At 43.6% G+C, this 16,881-nt stretch overlaps 1 protein-coding gene across 5 annotated transcripts in view; it reads right to left on the minus strand.

Annotated features, from left to right (window-relative positions):
• Nucleotides 1-16,881, minus strand: part of PRDM10 (PR/SET domain 10) — a 103,936-nt gene that overhangs the window by 18,836 nt on the left and 68,219 nt on the right. For 3 of the 5 annotated variants that reach the window (XM_033204306.1, XM_033204304.1, XM_033204309.1), the window contains exons 10-15: nucleotides 14,662-14,791; nucleotides 13,928-14,170; nucleotides 12,301-12,312; nucleotides 7,739-8,086; nucleotides 6,149-6,304; nucleotides 799-978 (exon numbers count right to left, since the gene is read on the minus strand). In XM_033204306.1, coding sequence (XP_033060197.1) covers nucleotides 799-978; nucleotides 6,149-6,304; nucleotides 7,739-8,086; nucleotides 12,301-12,312; nucleotides 13,928-14,170; nucleotides 14,662-14,791 — 1,069 coding nt within the window. The remainder of the gene's footprint in view (nucleotides 1-798; nucleotides 979-6,148; nucleotides 6,305-7,738; nucleotides 8,087-12,300; nucleotides 12,313-13,927; nucleotides 14,171-14,661; nucleotides 14,792-16,881) is intronic. The other 2 variants (XM_033204307.1, XM_033204305.1) reach the window with 1 other exon arrangement.

A 16,881-nucleotide genomic window follows, 5' to 3' on the forward strand; every position in this document is an offset into this window, starting at 1 on the left:
GCTGTCCTGATACTTCAGCTAATCTGGATGCACATACTCTGCTTTGACGGACAGCTTCCATCTACTGCTGTTTGATATCTGGAAAAGAGAGGTATTAAAAGGAAACAGCTGTGGGCTGGGTGCAGTGGCTGACGCCTGTAATCCCAGCATTCTGGGAGGCTGAGGAGGGTGGATCACCTGAGGTCAGGAGTTTGAGACCAGCCTGGCCAACACGGTGAAACCCTGTTTCACCATGAAATATAAAAATTAGCCAGGCATGGTGGTGGGCACTTGTAATCCCAGCTACTCAGGAGGCTGAAGCAGGAGAATCACTTGAACCTGAGAGGGGGAGGTTGCAGTGAGCCGAGATCACGCCATTTCACTCCAGCCAGGGCAACAACAGTGAAACTCCATCTCAACAATAAATAAATAAGATAAAATAAAATAAAAGGGAACAGCTGGGGAGAAGGCAAACCCCCCACAAGAAAATACATTCAGGGACACAAAAGAGGGAAATAAAATAAGGTGAGAGCAGAGATTGAGATGGGTAAAGAAAAACAAAACTAGTAATGAAAAGTGATTAAAAAAAAAAAAAAGCCTCTTGCAAGAATTGACCCAAAAAGCAGCAAGAGGGCAAAGGGAGACTGGAAAAGACAGAACTCCAAACTGGGAATTGTTTGCCTCTGTTTCTTCCCCTGGACATTGACAAAACCATGGATCCATATGACTTAGGACAGAATACAACACAGAAGTCACCATCATCGACAGAAATGAGGTGTGCTGGGAAGACAGAGGAACCCGCGGCCACTTGGCACTGACCAGCATGCCGCGCCGGCGGAAGCCCATCATGCACAGGCGGCACTTGAATGTGAAGCTGTCGTAGTCTGTGGACGTGATGCGGGGCTTGAACGTCTTGGAGCGGCTGATGCGGTCGGCTTTCTTGGCCTCCCTTTCAGGATTATGCATCCTCTGCATGTGTTCCCGTAGTTTGTCTTTTCGCTATTTGGAGAGAATTTTTGAAAACAGGGTAGACACGTTGGTAGAACATTTTTAATGGAAGGGATAATTTTAAAAATCAATACAAATTAGCAGTAGCCACAAGCCTCCAAGACACATTTGAGTTGCTGGAACACTAGGACATAGAAAGATGTGTTAAAAGTGCCTGGGAGTTACTCTGTTCACTAGCAAATAAGTGCATTCCAATGTTAAAATGACCATTAAATAGGAAAGATACATACTGACTTTTGAGAATAAAGACTGTGCATTTATGTAGAGGAATTAAAGAGAACATGGAATAAGCCTGGTATAAAAGAAGACAAATTGATAATAGGTAATACTAGATTTTAGAAGCCATACGTAGGCCGGGTGCAGTGGCTCACGCCTGTAATCCTAGCACTTTGGGAGGCCGATGCGGGCGGATTGCCTCATGTCAGGAGTTTGAGACCAGCCTGGCCAACATGGTGAAATCCTGTCTCTACAAAAAATACAAAATTAGCTGGGTGTGGTGGCGCACGTAATCCCAGATACTCAGGAGGCTGAGGCGGGAGAATTACTTGAACCCAGGAGGCGGAGGTTGCACTGAGCTGAGACTGCGCCACTGCACTCTAGCCTGGGCAACAGAGCAAGACTCTGTCAAAAAAAAAAAAGCCATGTGTATACTCAATTCCCACACATTTCAGCAAACATTATATTTTTCTAAATCCCAAAAGAATTTAAGTAGGAATCTTGATCTTATGGATTTAGAACTTCTCACCTTACAGAATTAGAAGTTCAAGTAAACAAATCCATTGTTCATTATGATGGAGCATGGGACCCAGGGCTCAGCTCCTGGTTTCACTATTTAGTGACACATGCTGATGTGAGTCCATGGAGAGAATTAGGCAGAGCCCATCCTGAATAAAAACAAAGTGCCAGCTCCCTGATCCACTGAGGCTTTCTGCTCTGGGACACATGAATGAATTGTTATTAGTCCTGTAAAGACTCTGAGCCTTTCTACAAACCAGTTCTTCCCACCTTTTGGTACAAGGACTTTTTTAAGGACTTCATTTTTCAGCACATTTACTCAACAAATATTCCTTGAGTGCCTACCAAGTATCAGGGAGTAGGCTAAGGGCCCAGCTCGAATGCCGGACCTCCCTCACCCACCTGCCTCTTCTGCTACAATGCATATGACCCAACTGCTCTTTCTTCCTATCCCACCCACCTTCATTTCTGGAAAGCCCAGGAGGGAATGTTCAGAGCTTTGTAGGCTGCAGTAGGATTTGGATTAAGGACACTGCCCTAAATGACAGTATTTTTCTTTAGTGTAATACGATGACAAAGCACTGTTGCACCGCCGCTATTTTTTCTTTTCCTCTTCCTCCAACTCCTTTCGCATTCCCACTTTTTCCTAAGCATCAATGTTTACTAGTTCCCCCGTCTATTCCCTTTAAACAACCAATTTACCTTAACCGAATCATCACGTAAATTTCAAAGCCTAACACAAATACCACACCATGCAATGCACATCGTGACAGGCACACATTTGTTGGATGTCAAATCTCCACGAGGCCTTTCCGTCCTAACATCCCCCAAACCAAATCCACTATCTGCCCCCACTCCTTCTGCCTAAGTCGTGCTTTTTCAGATCAGTGGTGTTCCCAAACATCTAGCCTCTCGAGCTGCACATCTCCATTCCTCGTCGTCTGCCCTTCCCCCTTTCATTCAAGTGCAAGGTCTTGTCAGCCTCCCATGACGCCTGTCTTGAACACGGCCCCTCTTCTCCACACCCACTGCCTCCACCTGAATTAGCCCGGCTCTGAAATGCTTAGGGCTTACTTCCTGGTAAGTCTGATGACTTAGCACAGCGCGCTAGCTTAACCTGCTTCCCTGGCTTCCTCTTGCTACACCCTCCATCACTCCCCTTCTCCCCATCTCCTGAACATGGCATTGCTACTCCCTGCTGCTCCCTCTGCTTGAGATGCCGATATCCCTCCCTCACTCCTCACCTCTCCCTTTCCCTAGCTGGCAAACTCTTTCCTACCCATGAGTGGATTCAAAAGTGTCACCGTATCCATGAGGTCTCCCCTATACCCCAAATCAGTGAATCCCTCTCACGGCATTTTTGAGATGGAGTCTCACTCTGTTGCCCAGGCTGGAGTACAATGGCGCGATCTCACCTCACCGTAGCCTCCGTCTCCCAGGTTCAAGTTTTTCTCCTGCCTCAGCCTCCTGAGTAGCTGGGATAACAGTCACGTGCCACCGCAACCGGCTACTTTTATATTTTTAGTAGAGACGGGGTTTCTCCATGTTGGTCAGGCTGGTCTCAAACTCCTGACCTCAGGTGATCTGCCCGCCTCAGCCTCCCAAAGTGCTGGGATTATAGGAGTGAGCCACCGTGCCTGGCCACTTTATTCTTTTCTCTATTCTCGTGTGAACTCCCTAAAGTCAGAAGGTCCCACCTTGACTTCAATGCTGCCTTCATGGAGCTTACACTTAGCAGGACAGGCAAATGCAATACACAAATGCTATGACAGGGTCGCCAGCAAAAGGCCCTGTGGGAATTCATGGGAGAAGCAGCACTTAATCCAGGGATCAGGAAATGCCCCATATGAAGTGACATGAGCCAGGTAAAGAAATATGACAGTTTGAAAGTACGTTTCAAGTCAGGAGGAGGAGTGAGAGCAAGTGCAAACAAAGGCCCAAGGAGAGAGAGTACGCCACGCTTCGGTAAAGCTATGGAGCTCAGGTCACCCTGAGTGCACAGCGAGGCGGGAACCAGAGAGGCTGGCAGGAGCCAGATCTTGTAGCATCTTAGAAGGAACAAGAACTTCGGGATTTATCTGCGTGAAGAGCTATTAAAGAGTTTTTCAGAAAGGGCATGACATCAGAGCTGTTCTCCAGAAAAATTACTCTGATTCTAGTCTGAAAATACGCCAGGAAGGAAGGTGGTAGTGGTTTTGTGCTGGGTCAACTTGGCTAAGGGGAACTACATTCGAAGGGAATCTCCTTCCCAGCATGGTTCTGAGTTGGGTTAGCCAAACAGAAACTCACACCAGCCTGGAAGGTGGAAAGGAAGCAGCTCCGTGCTGCTCTAGACAGTGTCACACAGAGGTACCTGTGGGTCCCTACTTACCCTCTCTTTCCCACCCAGCCACAAGATGTCTTCCTGACTGCCAGCCCTGTGGGCCAGCTCCATATCCGCCACCAGATGCAGTGACACAGTCTTCCACAGACCGTACCAGCTCTCCTTCCTGGCCCCCACTGCAGGTGGAAGGGCCTGGTTCCTAGATGCCCAGGTAAGTTCCCATTTGACCACCCAGACCAGTGCTTCTGTGGGCACACTGCTGACTTCCGACCTCCCAGCTGCTCCCTTCGACCCTCACTTCTCCATCTTCTCCTATAATTCAGTTCTCAGTCCTATAAGAAAATCTTCTGTGACACTCACAGTGGCTTTGCTTCCCTGATTGAACTGTGTTGAATATACTGGGTCAAAGTAAAAGAGAAAATGAAAGCAAGCAAAGAAATTTTAAAGAAATATTCCAAGGTGTTAAAATATGGTATCTGGCACACAATGAAAAATCAAAAAACATTGGCTGGATGGGATGGATGGATGGCCAAACAGTATCACAAAACAGGAATCCTTTTAGATATGATTTTTTTGAAAAAACAGAAAAATCCCAGACCTATTTATACTTTTCACATTGGAGTTCTCTACACAATTCTAAATTGTGCTACTATATATTAAAAGGCAGCCGGGCGCGGTGGCTCAAGCCTGTAATCCCAGCACTTTGGGAGGCCGAGACGGGCGGATCACGAGGTCAGGAGATCGAGACCATCCTGGCTAACACAGTGAAACCCCGTCTCTACTAAAAATACAAAAACTAGCCGGGCGAGGTGGCGGGCGCCTGTAGTCCCAGCTACTCGGGAGGCTGAGGCAGGAGAATGGCGTAAACCCGGGAGGCGGAGCTTGCAGTGAGCTGAGCTGAGATCCGGCCACTGCGCTCCAGTCCGGGCGACAGAGCGAGACTCCGCCTCAAAAAAAAAAAAAATAAAATAAAATAAAAGGCATTAGATTATATTTTATAACACACTTACCATAAAACAAGCTTTGAAAATTCTATTTCTCTTTAATTTCTTTGCATCTGTTACAAATATACCCTTAGCTTTCCTCTCCTGAATCCATTTCTGATTCTTTTCCAGTGTCTATGAGAGTGTGGCCTACAATCATATTCAGTAGAATATCTTCCGATGACGGTTTTGCAGAATCACCTGATTTCCCAATGAAGCATCTTTCATTGTTTTTACATTTATTTATTTAACTTTTATTTCTGGGTCCCCTGCAGGGTTTTGCTTGGCTGCTTCTAAGTTCCAGGTGGGTTACCGACACTTATAATGTTCTACTTTAATCTTTGAGGTCATTAACGTTCTCCAAAGCAGTCTAAGCCTTCTCAGCACTCTTCAGATTTCCCACCTGTATTAGATGAGAGTCCTGCTGCCTGCAAGACTCAATTACTGGCTCTTATACTTAATCAGTGCTCAACAAAAACCTCTTGATCTGAATGTTAAGTAAAGGTATTGGTCTGTTAGGAAATCTCAATAGCAATTTAGTTATACTTGTCATTATACACTTGGATTCTTTTAGGAGACGCATTTTTACTCTACTTGTTTGGGGATTTGTTTTTTTTTTTTTTTTTTTTTTTTTGAGACGGAGTCTCGCTCTGTCGCCCGGGCTGGAGTGCAGTGGCCGGATCTCAGCTCACTGCAAGCTCCGCCTCCCGGGTTTTACGCCATTCTCCTGCCTCAGCCTCCGGAGTAGCTGGGACTACAGGCGCCCGCCACCTCACCCGGCTAGTTTTTTGTATTTTCAGTAGAGACGGGGTTTCACCGTGTTAGCCAGGATGGTCTCGATCTCCTGACCTCGTGATCCGCCCGTCTCGGCCTCCCAAAGTGCTGGGATTACAGGCTTGAGCCACCGCGCCCGGCCGGGGATTTGAATTAGCTATTTTGAGACAGTAAGTTTTCCCCCTTCATTTTATAACTAAGTCAAACACAAGGGCCCAAAGTGCATCTCAGGTCTGGTTCATCAGAAGTGGGTGAAAAACTGATGAACTGAACAGGCATTTACCCTCAGCTTGCTATAATTCCAGTGGCCACGAGAACCACCTTGGGCTGTGTCTTGGTGTCATACCTTAAATTGCTTCCCACAGGTGGAACACAGGAAGTCTTTGCGGTCCGAATGCCGGAGCATGTGGAGTCGCAGTTTATCGGGGCGACAGAAGGCCTTGTCACACTCTGTGCACTGGTAGATCTTTTCTGAGTGGAAGCTGCGCACGTGTTTTTTCACCTGGCAGTAAAAACCATGGGAAAACTCAGGGGACACAGGCACCAAAGGAAATGACCAAAGGCAGCTTGTCAACGCTAGAGGGAGCCAAGTGCATTACCATGGGTTTTCATCAACCCCCCCGCCGAGGAATCCAATCAGATGTGATAATTGGCCTCAATAACACATACTGTCCCTGTCACAAAGAAACCAAACAAGTAGCCAGAAAGCCTTAGAAATCCTAACCTCCCCGACGACTTGAAACGTGAGAGAGAGAGAGAGGGAGGGTGCTTGCTTGGAGCCCATTTTTTAAAGATAAAAAGCAAAAGTTCCTTGGGTTTAAATGAATCTTGCTAAAAAGGATCTATAGGAAGACAAAAACCAGTTCTTCCTTACTTTTCTCCGGCTTTAATCTGCATAAAAGCAATTTAGCCCCTTTCGATGCTTTTACATCTTCTTATAAAATCAAGTTCTGAAGAATTAAAGACATGAATGAGTGGATACAGAAGACATTACCGGTTTATGAGAGCAGTATGACGCTGGCGTCATTTCTCAACTGGGACTTACTTCCCTTACTTTTAGACAAATAAAGGAAGAGGGCTTCTGAACTCTCTTAGCCACACATATCCAATGAAGAAGAGCTGACGAAGGAAGCTAAGTGGTGAGTCCTATCAAACTATTCCTATAAGACAGTTTGCTTCATTATTTTTGGAGTTTCTTTTGCCATTAAATTACGCCTTAAAGCAACCTTTCTACTAGTTTATGTGAAGTGAGAAAATCTCCAAGACTCTCAACACTAGCAGAACTAAAAGTAAATCCTAGTCTTCTTTTCCTTTGGTAATTGAAAAGGTGTATTTTTACAAAATGTTTCATTATTCACTGACAGGCATAGGAAAATCCTATCATGTAAAGTCCAAATGAAATCATGAGTATTCTGAAATTTATCTTCACCCATTTTGCTCCAACAAAGAATACACTACAGGGGAGGAGGCGGCGGGTTCTTGATACAAAAGTACATTATATACCAACTTTCTCTTGGTTTCCTTCCGAAACGTATGGCCTTGGTTAAAGCAAGCAGGAAACCACAGCAGTAGTAGGGAGATGTTCCCAGCCCCTCAGAAATGGGAGTATGTCTTCTACAGGCTCTATATATTTTATAAGCAATAGATATTGACATGGATTATGAAAGATTTTTTAAAATTATAACAGATCTGGGTGTTTATTACTTGTATTATAACTTAAACACTTTAATGTCAATGTCTGATCTGGACAATTAAGGGTCATAATAATCTTTTGTTTATAAAAGTAGTTTGATTGAAGAAATATTGTTCTCAATTGTAAAGTTGTTTCAAAGAAGGGATGAAAATGAAGGTGCTAGGCAGTCTCGGTTTTCCAAAAATCAAAGTTTCTTTTACCAAAAGAAGGAAGCAGACAGGAATCTCTGTAGTAGACACTCACCTGGATAAAATCTGGGAACCGTTTCTTACAAGTTGGGCAGGTGAAGTAGCCATCATTGATATGAATGGCCACATGATCTTTCAACAAATCAAGGCGGTCAAAGGATTCTGGGCAAAAAATGCAAGAGTAAGTCTTCTGGTCTGAGTGGAGCTTCATGTGGCTCTCCAAGGATGCGCTGCTGATGAAGCCCTTGTTACAGAGGTCACAGGTGAGTGGGCAGTTCCCCTCCCGCCCATGGAAGCGCAAGTGCTGGTCCAGTTTGTCCTTTTCCCGGAAGGCCTTCCCACACTGCAAGCATTTAAAAGGCCGGAAGGACTTCCGAATAAACAGATGCTGAAGAGCTGCATTCTGAAAGACATACACAAATGTGATCATTTAGTGAGGAAATTAAGAGTGCAACTGGATCACACTTTTACAGAGAAAGAGAGGATGATCTCTGCAATCACCAACTTCCCATAGAAGTTCAACTCTAGGACACACACAGTTGAAAGATTTTTCTGGTGAAGACACTGAAAATGAAGCCATCCTCAAAGAAGTTCATCTTGAAAAGACGAAACTTTTCTGTGTTTTGTTTTACATCTATGTATGTGGGTTTTCTTTCGAAAGGGTTTAAGTAACACAAAAAAAGTGTTCCCAATAGAAGACTTGTATAATAAAACAAATCCCACAGTAGAACAGGATAAAAATGGAAGATTTGGAGGAAAAGACTTAGGGTAAGTCACACATGCAGGAATCAGGCTGGAGCAAGTCAGCCAAATGTTACTTGTTGAAATCCATGAGAAAAAGAATTTGAAGCTTGATTAAAACGTTTAGGGGGAAAAAAAAGACAATAAAAAGAACTGAAGGGTAGTCCTTGCCAGTGGCAGGGTGGAGAAGGAAATGGATACCAGGCATCTTTTCAGGGGGATGAATACCAGGATTCTTTTGGGGGTGATGAAAGTGTTCTGGAATTAGAGAGTGGTGAAGACTGCACAACTTCAGAATGTTCTAAAAACCACTTTAAAGGGTAAATTTTATGCCATGAGAATTATAGATCTCAATTCAAGAAAAAGAACTGGAAAGGATTCAGATTTATGTGAATGAGACATGAGCACACATCATAAATGGAATATAAGCATTTCATCACTTTCTACTTAGAAAACAGAAGATAAGGTCCCAGCATAGCTAGTTAGTTCTACTGGTTAGAATGCCATGCTAACAAAGTGAAGCTCATCACACTGCTCCCTGCCTAGACCAGGCAATTCTGCTGTTTGTTTTCAGGCACAGATTGCACTTGTAATGCTGATTAGCCATCTTGTAAATTCATGCAGTTGTTATAGGGAACCCAAGTGGTAGAGCATGGGTACTCGGTGCAAACCCATCACCACTACTGGAAAAACTACTCATGCTCTGCTGAGAGCAGATCGACAAAATCATCTCTCACACAGAGAATGCAGAATCAATCAATCTTTCAGTTATGCTTATAATGAAGATTCATTCATAAGTTCCTCAAAACACTGAGGGAAAGCTCTAGATTGCTACAAGGCGGGGGTGGGGGGAATCTTTCAAGTATGTCTGTGAATGGCTGTGCCTATGTAGCTATAAACGAAGAGTAATTGAAGGATTAATGGAGATCTTAGTGCGACTTGTGTAATGAAGAAAGTGCAGTGAACAATGCTTACACTCTTCAAATTACTTGTAAGCATCAACTTTTAAACTAAATTTAATGTGAAATCATCATGGGAGGAAAACAAAGTATTTTTGATTCAGTGACATTTCTAGACATAATTACTATGTAACAGGAAATTTCCTTCTCAGGGCTTCCCTAACGGGCCTAGGAGAAAGATTTTTAAGCTGCTACCTACTCACTTATGTTGAGTAGATAAACAACAATTCTGTTGTCTTCTTCAGCTCATGGGGCTGCCTCAGGGGATGTGTCATACTTTATTCTTCTTTATATCCAGATCCCTTAATAAGCTGCTTAGCTTACAGGAAGTCTTCAAAAGTAGTTTGAGAATCAGTGAAATATATTTCATACGAAACTAAAAAAAATGATTTCAAGGATTTTTCTATAGCATCTGCAGAGATTTTTAAGAATAGGTCTTTCTTGGCTGGGCACGGTGGCCCACGCCTGTAATCCCAGCATTTCGGGAGGCTGAGGTGGACAGATCACCTGAGGTCAGGAGTTTGAGACCAGCCTGGCCAACATGGTAAAACCCTGTCTCTACCAAAAATTCAAAAATTAGCCAGGCATGGTAGCAGTCACCTGTAACCCCAGGGCTGTAATCCCAGCTGCTTGGGAGGCTGAGGCAAGAGAATCACTTGAACCTGGGAGTTGGAGGTTACAGTGGACTCTGTCTCAAAAAAAAAAAAAAAAAAAAGCATAGTTTTGTTCTCAAATCAGCCACAGGGCTTGCTTTCACGTCTGTGCACAGTTCAGCAGCCACCTCATCTTTTTACTCTGTCTGGATCCTAATTTTACATAAAAGCTTTACTATTTTGTCTACTTTCAAAACTTTACGGAAATACTGCAGATGAACCAATACTATTCTGAGGTTCAAAGGTACAAGATTTAGAGCACTTTTGCCATGTAGGCATCTTTTCCTTTATCTATGTTCACTGAAGTGTCCAAGGACAGACACAATGCACATTGATTGTGGTCCCGCTGAGGATGCTATTTCTCCTCAGGTGCCAAATCCAGAACTCAGTTTTGTTTTGGTCAATTATGCTAATCGGTCTTCTGTCATTTCTGATTAGCGCGAGTACCTTCAGACACTTGATTTAAACTGAGCCACCACCTGGCTCCACTTTCATGGCTCTATTGACAAACCTCATCATCTTTTCAATTTCCATCCTGAACATTGTCTGTACTCAAGAAGTAGATTATATTTCTCTGATCTAATGATACCAATAGGATCGTTACAAGGTCGTGAAAATGCTGAAACTGTTCCCACCCCTTGACCCACTTGCAGGCCATTTCTATTCTAAGGTGTCTTCTGTAGCTCAGAGCCACAACCCGTACACATTTCTAGAAGAAATCATGAAAAATGTTGGAAAGAGCACATAGATCCACTCGAGTTCTCCTGCTTCCTGAGTTCATCAGGCAATCCACCACACTATAAATACATATCAGCTACTCTAGGGATACCAAAATCGTATTGTTGCTAAATTCTGTGATTTGGGATTCAGCTCACATTGCAATGAATTCTGAGACAACGGATTATTTGTAGACAAAGATCATAAAATGTTTCTAAAGTTTAGGGGGTTTTTTGGTTTGTTTTTTAGAGATGGAGTCTTGCTCCATCACCCAGTCTGGAGTGCTGTGGCATGATCATAGCTAACTGCAGCCTCGACCTCCTGGATTCAAGCAGTCCTCCCACCTCAGCCTCCAGGGTAGCTGAGACTTATAAGTATATGACACCATGCCTGACTAAAATGTTTCTAAAGTTTGATATTAATAGCTAAAAGAACCTAAATTATTAATCAATTTTCATACTCTTTTAATCCTGACACAAAAAGGAAATCAAACAATCATACTTGTTGATTTGGGGTTTTGTTGATTTTGATTTGGGGGCTTTTTTTTTTGAGACAGAGTCTCACTCCATCACTCAGGCTAGAGTGCAGTGGCACGATCACAGCTCCCTGCAGCCTCAACTTTCCAGGCTCAGAGGATTCTCTCATCTCAGCCTCCCGAGTAGCTGAAACTACAGGTGCGTGCCACCGTGTCCAGCTATTTTTTTGTATTTTTTTTTTAGTAGAGACAGGGTTTCACCACGTTGCCCAGGTTGGTCTCGAACTCCTGGGCTCAAGCAATCCACCTGCCTCAGCTTCCCAAAGTGCTGAGATTATAGGCGTGAGCTACCGTGCCTGGCAGTTTTGGGGTCTTTTAAACAATCTTCCTTTGGACAATTGTCTGCCCACTTTCAAAGCCTTTGGTTGGCCAGCCCTGCCCAACTCCGCTCACTCTGCACTATCCTTCCAGTGCACCCTTGCTAGGGCCAGGCTCACGTCTGCACTGTCCGAACCACAGCAAGAACCTCCTGTGTCTGGGCCTCTGATCCTAAGGCTATCATTCTCTGAAGCAGTCTACCTTCCTCCTCTCTCTCTTTCAAGGGCTAGTCTAAGTCTCACCTCCCGACTCCTCTATTTTACTTCGACCTTTCACTCTTCCAAGTTATACTTTCACATTTAACACCTAGCCGTAAACTCCCCTACATTAGTACTGATTTCCTACTTAGACTGCAAGCTCAAGTGAAAATTCTATTGTGTACCCAGCACAGTGCCAAATAGACAGTTAGAACTCAACACCATTGCAGAAGTTATTCCAATGGTTTTAGCGCTGGAAGGGACCTTGGAGATCACTTAGTCCTACCCTTCATTTTGTATATGAGGAACCTGCAGCCCACAATTTATTCATTGATCTATTTACAATTAAATTATCATTATTTCATTAATTTGCATTTACTGTAGCAACCAAATTGTGGTTTCCACCAGGATTTAGTAAGTACAGGTTGCAAAGAACAGCAGGTCAGGCAAACACTTAAGTAACATTCTGTTATGTGAAACACAGGAAACAAACCTACCTGCAGCTCCAACTGAGCAGGCAGCATTAGAGGAGAGAAAAATAGTTACATTACCAATTGGATTGGAAGACTTCCCTTCAGTTGGTCATTACCAATCTGGATAGAAAAGATGAAAAAATACATAGCCCTACTTTTTAGAATGTGTGAGAGAAAAGAAAAAACAAAATAGCTCAACTAAGACTGACCTCCAAAAACCAAATACATATGGCTTTTGCTTTGCCACAAGGAACCTTGTACCAAAACCAGTAACCCTGCTCATTCAAAAATGCAAGTACAATTACGGCTGGACTGTGTTTGTGCATCCACAACTTCACTGCATGTGTGGGCTTCGGGTTTTTTCCTTCCAAAAAAAAAAAAAAATAGAAATCTAGCAAGCATTTCTCTGGACTTAGTAAAAAAAATCAGAATGGCAGAGCAGAAAATGTAGTAACTGAGCAAGAGAAAGAAGTGCAGATTAGGAACTAAAGGAGAATGACGGATGAGACGACATTAATTCATAGCTTTTTTTCCTTGCTGTCCTATATTTCTGTATGTTGATATACTCTTGTGAAATAATATACAGTGAGCTGAGAGTTTTATATGTTTTGATTACAGGGCCCTCATAAAGGCTGTTTAGCCTCAGAGTTCTTAGAGCCCTTCAAAGCTATCATATGACTACAAACGTTGAAATGTGTTTTTACATGAAGGCATGGACTAGACTATTGTTCAAGGTCCCTTCTAGCCTATAGGCAAATAAGAAGACCAAAAGAAACAGACACTGAAACAACCATGCACGTAGAAGTTGTAAAGCCTAGGAAGTTCTTTAAAATGTCTCCTTCATCTACTGGAAGGTACCAGTAAGTCTTTATGCACTCAGCGGCCACGAACATGGGTTTTAATCATTGGTTTTTATCAGCCCAGGCACTTATCCCACAAAGCCATATTGTTTTCCACCGAATCCCCTGCAGTTCCTAACTCAGACTCAAATGCTATTTGTGAGATAAGAGAAAACGCATCTGAACTGCAAGTCAGGAAAGCCCTGCAGCCCCACGGCCTGAGGCCAAGACATAGGTCACGTGACTCAGACACTTCACGTGACTCAGACACTGACTCACTCTCCGACTGGCAGCTTTGGCTCAAGCTATCCCCAGGTGTGTGAACTGTACCTGCCATATCAACTTGGACACAAGTCACTTTACATTGATGAGTAATGATATTTGCCATTCTCCCCTGGGAAAGTGTAGATAAGCACATTTAGTTACCCAAAATTAACTTGAGAGCTATGATTAGGCACAAATTAGCCTGGTTTAAAATATAAATGGTTATTATAACTAAATGTACTTATTTCTCCACTTCCAATCTGTGAATAGAGGGATGCAGAGAGCTAGTCCAGGAGCTGCCAACCTCTAGGCTTCTGTGTCATTACTAACTTGGTTGAATCTAGGACCAGCCATGCCAGCCTGCCATGGGACACAGAGACATTGAGAAATAGTGAATACTTTCTTTCAAAATAATGGGATCGAGCATGTGACAGGCTAGATGCAAGATTTCAGAGTGGAAGGTGAATAGGTTGGAAAACCACCAGAGAGCTGCTAGTGGGAGGAAGATCACCAGCAGGTGCAAGGAGCCGCCGGCTTTCCCCACTTACTCGGATGCGCTTGGCTCTGCGCATGTCGTCGGCTGTCAGCGTGCTCTGGGTGGGCACCACGCTGTCTTCATGCTGCGGCTGCAAATGCAGCGTGTGCGTTTCTGGTTCATGTTCCAGGGAAGACTGGGTTTCTTGTGGCAGCTGAGGGATTGGGATAGTGGTCTGTTCTGGTTGATCCAGCCCATTCAGAGTGGCTGGTTCAGCCTCATCAAATTGCTCCTTTGTGGGAAAATGTAGCAAGTCCTGAAATTTGAAATAACCAGGAATAGAGATCAGTGCCAGAGGGACTATCGGCTCAGATTTAGAATTGCTGCTTATTTAGGAATGACTAGATTCATAATACTCAGAAAAAATATTCTCCCTCTGGGAAAGTTAATTAGGTAACTATGCACAGAAGGCAAAAGCAGGATAGGTTCCAGACCACTTAACAAGGAAAAGACTGTGCTCTGACTTTTCTGGAATATCAATAATTTTAATTGTTTAATTAAACAAAGTCCACCTCTACTAACTCTGGTCAATTTTATAGAGCAGCAAAGTTGGGTTTTTGTTGTAGGTAACACTTGAAAATACATTCTTTTCTGGCATTCTCCAATCATGCTTTAATTAACAGGCAGCAAGGTCTGATAGGAAAGGTCTACAAGCATTGGGAAGGTCTTTGTACTTAGATCTCGTCAGGGATCTGGCGAGTCCTCCACACAAGCATCTAAGGAGGGCTCCTTCCCGTCCCCCTGTACCTGTGTCCCATCGTCACTCTTTTCCCCATTTTCGCTGGTGATTTCCAGGCGGATAAATTTTGGAGGACGCCCTGGCCGTCGACCTGGACCAAATCGCCTCTTGCCTCGTCCCCTTCCTCTGCCTCTTGTTCTAGGGACAAGAGATTGGGTTACGGGTCGGCATGGTTACATAATATTCCATAACAAGTAGTGACCTAAATGATTCTTACTAACCCCAGAGTATGATTCCTCTCACCTTATTACTTTCCCAGATTTTCTCCAATGGAAACAACTGTTTTACTAACATACACTTTCTGAATGTCTCATCCTTCCCCTCTATTACAGCTTAAAGATATGTCTTCAATTATTCTGAAGAAAAGAGCTATAAACATTCAAATCACTGACAATATTTTGCTTCTGAAATGATGTGAGAAAGGCAGACAGGACAGAACATGCTAAGCCTACGAGTGTGTTCCCAGGAGATGTCATCTGAGACAAGATTCCCATTATTTCTCTTTCTCCCCTGGCCTCGCGTCATATTCCTTCTAAGAAACGTGGCCAAATTCAAACAACTTTCTCGTTTTACTACAAGCTTCTGGAAGGTCAGAACAAATCTCTAATTCAATTGTTTCATAATATGCCTAGTAAACATCAATTAAATTTTACATCCCCTCTAATGGATTTTTTTTTTTTTTTTTTTTTGAGACTAGGTCTTGCTCTGCTACCCAGGCTGGAGTGCAGTGATGTAATCATGGCTTACTGCGGCCTCAGCCACCTGGGCTCAAGCGATCTTCTCACCTCAGCGTCCCAAGTAGCTGGGACTATAGGCATGTACCACCACGCCCAGCTAATTTTAATTTTTTGTAGAGACAGGGTCTCACCATGTTGCCTGGGCTGGTCTAGAACTCAAGCAATCCTCCCTCTTGGGCCTCCCAAAGTGCTGGGATTACAGGCACGAGCCACCATGCCTGGCATGAATTGCCAACAAACACAAATTCCTTAATGAAAGAGGCTTAAAAGAAGTAGGTTATGAGAGCTTCTTTTAGAAGATATGTATGTGGAAAGTGTACAATGTCAATGAGATCAAATTTCATCCTTCCACTCATTTATTTAATAATTTAACAAATACTATATATTTTTTCCAGGAACTTTTAAAAGACTCTTCATGTTGGAAAATTCTGAACCTAGGTAAATATAGAGAACAGCATGATGAGCCCAATGTACCCATAACCCAATTCCAACATTTTTCAACCCACGGTCCACCTTCTCCATCTATATCCCCACCACTTGCCCACACACATACCCAGTAGATGATCTGGAAGCAAATCCCAGATAGCTTTTCATCTCTAGATATCTTGGCATGTCTCTCTGAATCATAAGGACTCTTTATATATATATGAGCACAATACCATTATCACACCTAAGAAATACCTGACAGTTGCTAAGTATTATTATATCCAAAGTTCAAACCTTCCTAGTTATCCCAAGTTTCTCTTAACAGTTGGCTAACAAACGTATTACCTACTGTGTGTCACATACTGTGCTAGGCACTAAGGACATCAGATTACACGCAACAGATTTTACCCTCAGGGCTCTAGAAGAGGGAGGTGGCATATAAACCAAAAATCACAATATAAAATAAAAAGTGCTACAATAGAGCCACCAACAAAGTCTTGGAGATACCCAGGAGTGAGTGACTCAAATCTCACTGTGTCCACCCCCCCTTGGACATTTACCCCTGTGGTCACATGCTAGACCCTGTCACCCTTGTAAGCCTCTTCACGCCAATCCCATGCACTGCCCACTCGGACACTACCCTAGCTCTGTAGTTTACTCCCTCTGGTACAAGCACTCAACAACCCTTCGGCCACGCGAGCATCTCCAATCCAATCCTTCTGGTGCTCCTGTGCAGCTCTGCATCACTGCCTTGATGTTCTCTCCCCTTTTTCCACAGCATACACTCCAAGGTCATCCATTGGAACCACTCCCTTTTGTGTACTCTCAGTTCCCATCCCACAGCTGCTCTGTTTTCTCAATGTGTGTTATGAGCACTTGGCAAAGCCACAACCCTGTGTAATCCAATTCCCTGCCCGCTCTGCACCAGCATCCCTGCAGCTGAATGAAGCTGGAGAACAACGCACAGTCATGCTAGTGAGCTCACTTTCATTTCATAACCATGAACCCCAAGTGGGCATTTAATGTAGCGGGTAATTTTATGGTACTTTCCTAGAACATTCACTT

Source organism: Trachypithecus francoisi, unplaced genomic scaffold, assembly GCF_009764315.1.
Source record: "Trachypithecus francoisi isolate TF-2019V2 unplaced genomic scaffold, Tfra_2.0 Lachesis_group8, whole genome shotgun sequence".
NCBI lineage: Eukaryota > Metazoa > Chordata > Mammalia > Primates > Cercopithecidae > Trachypithecus > Trachypithecus francoisi.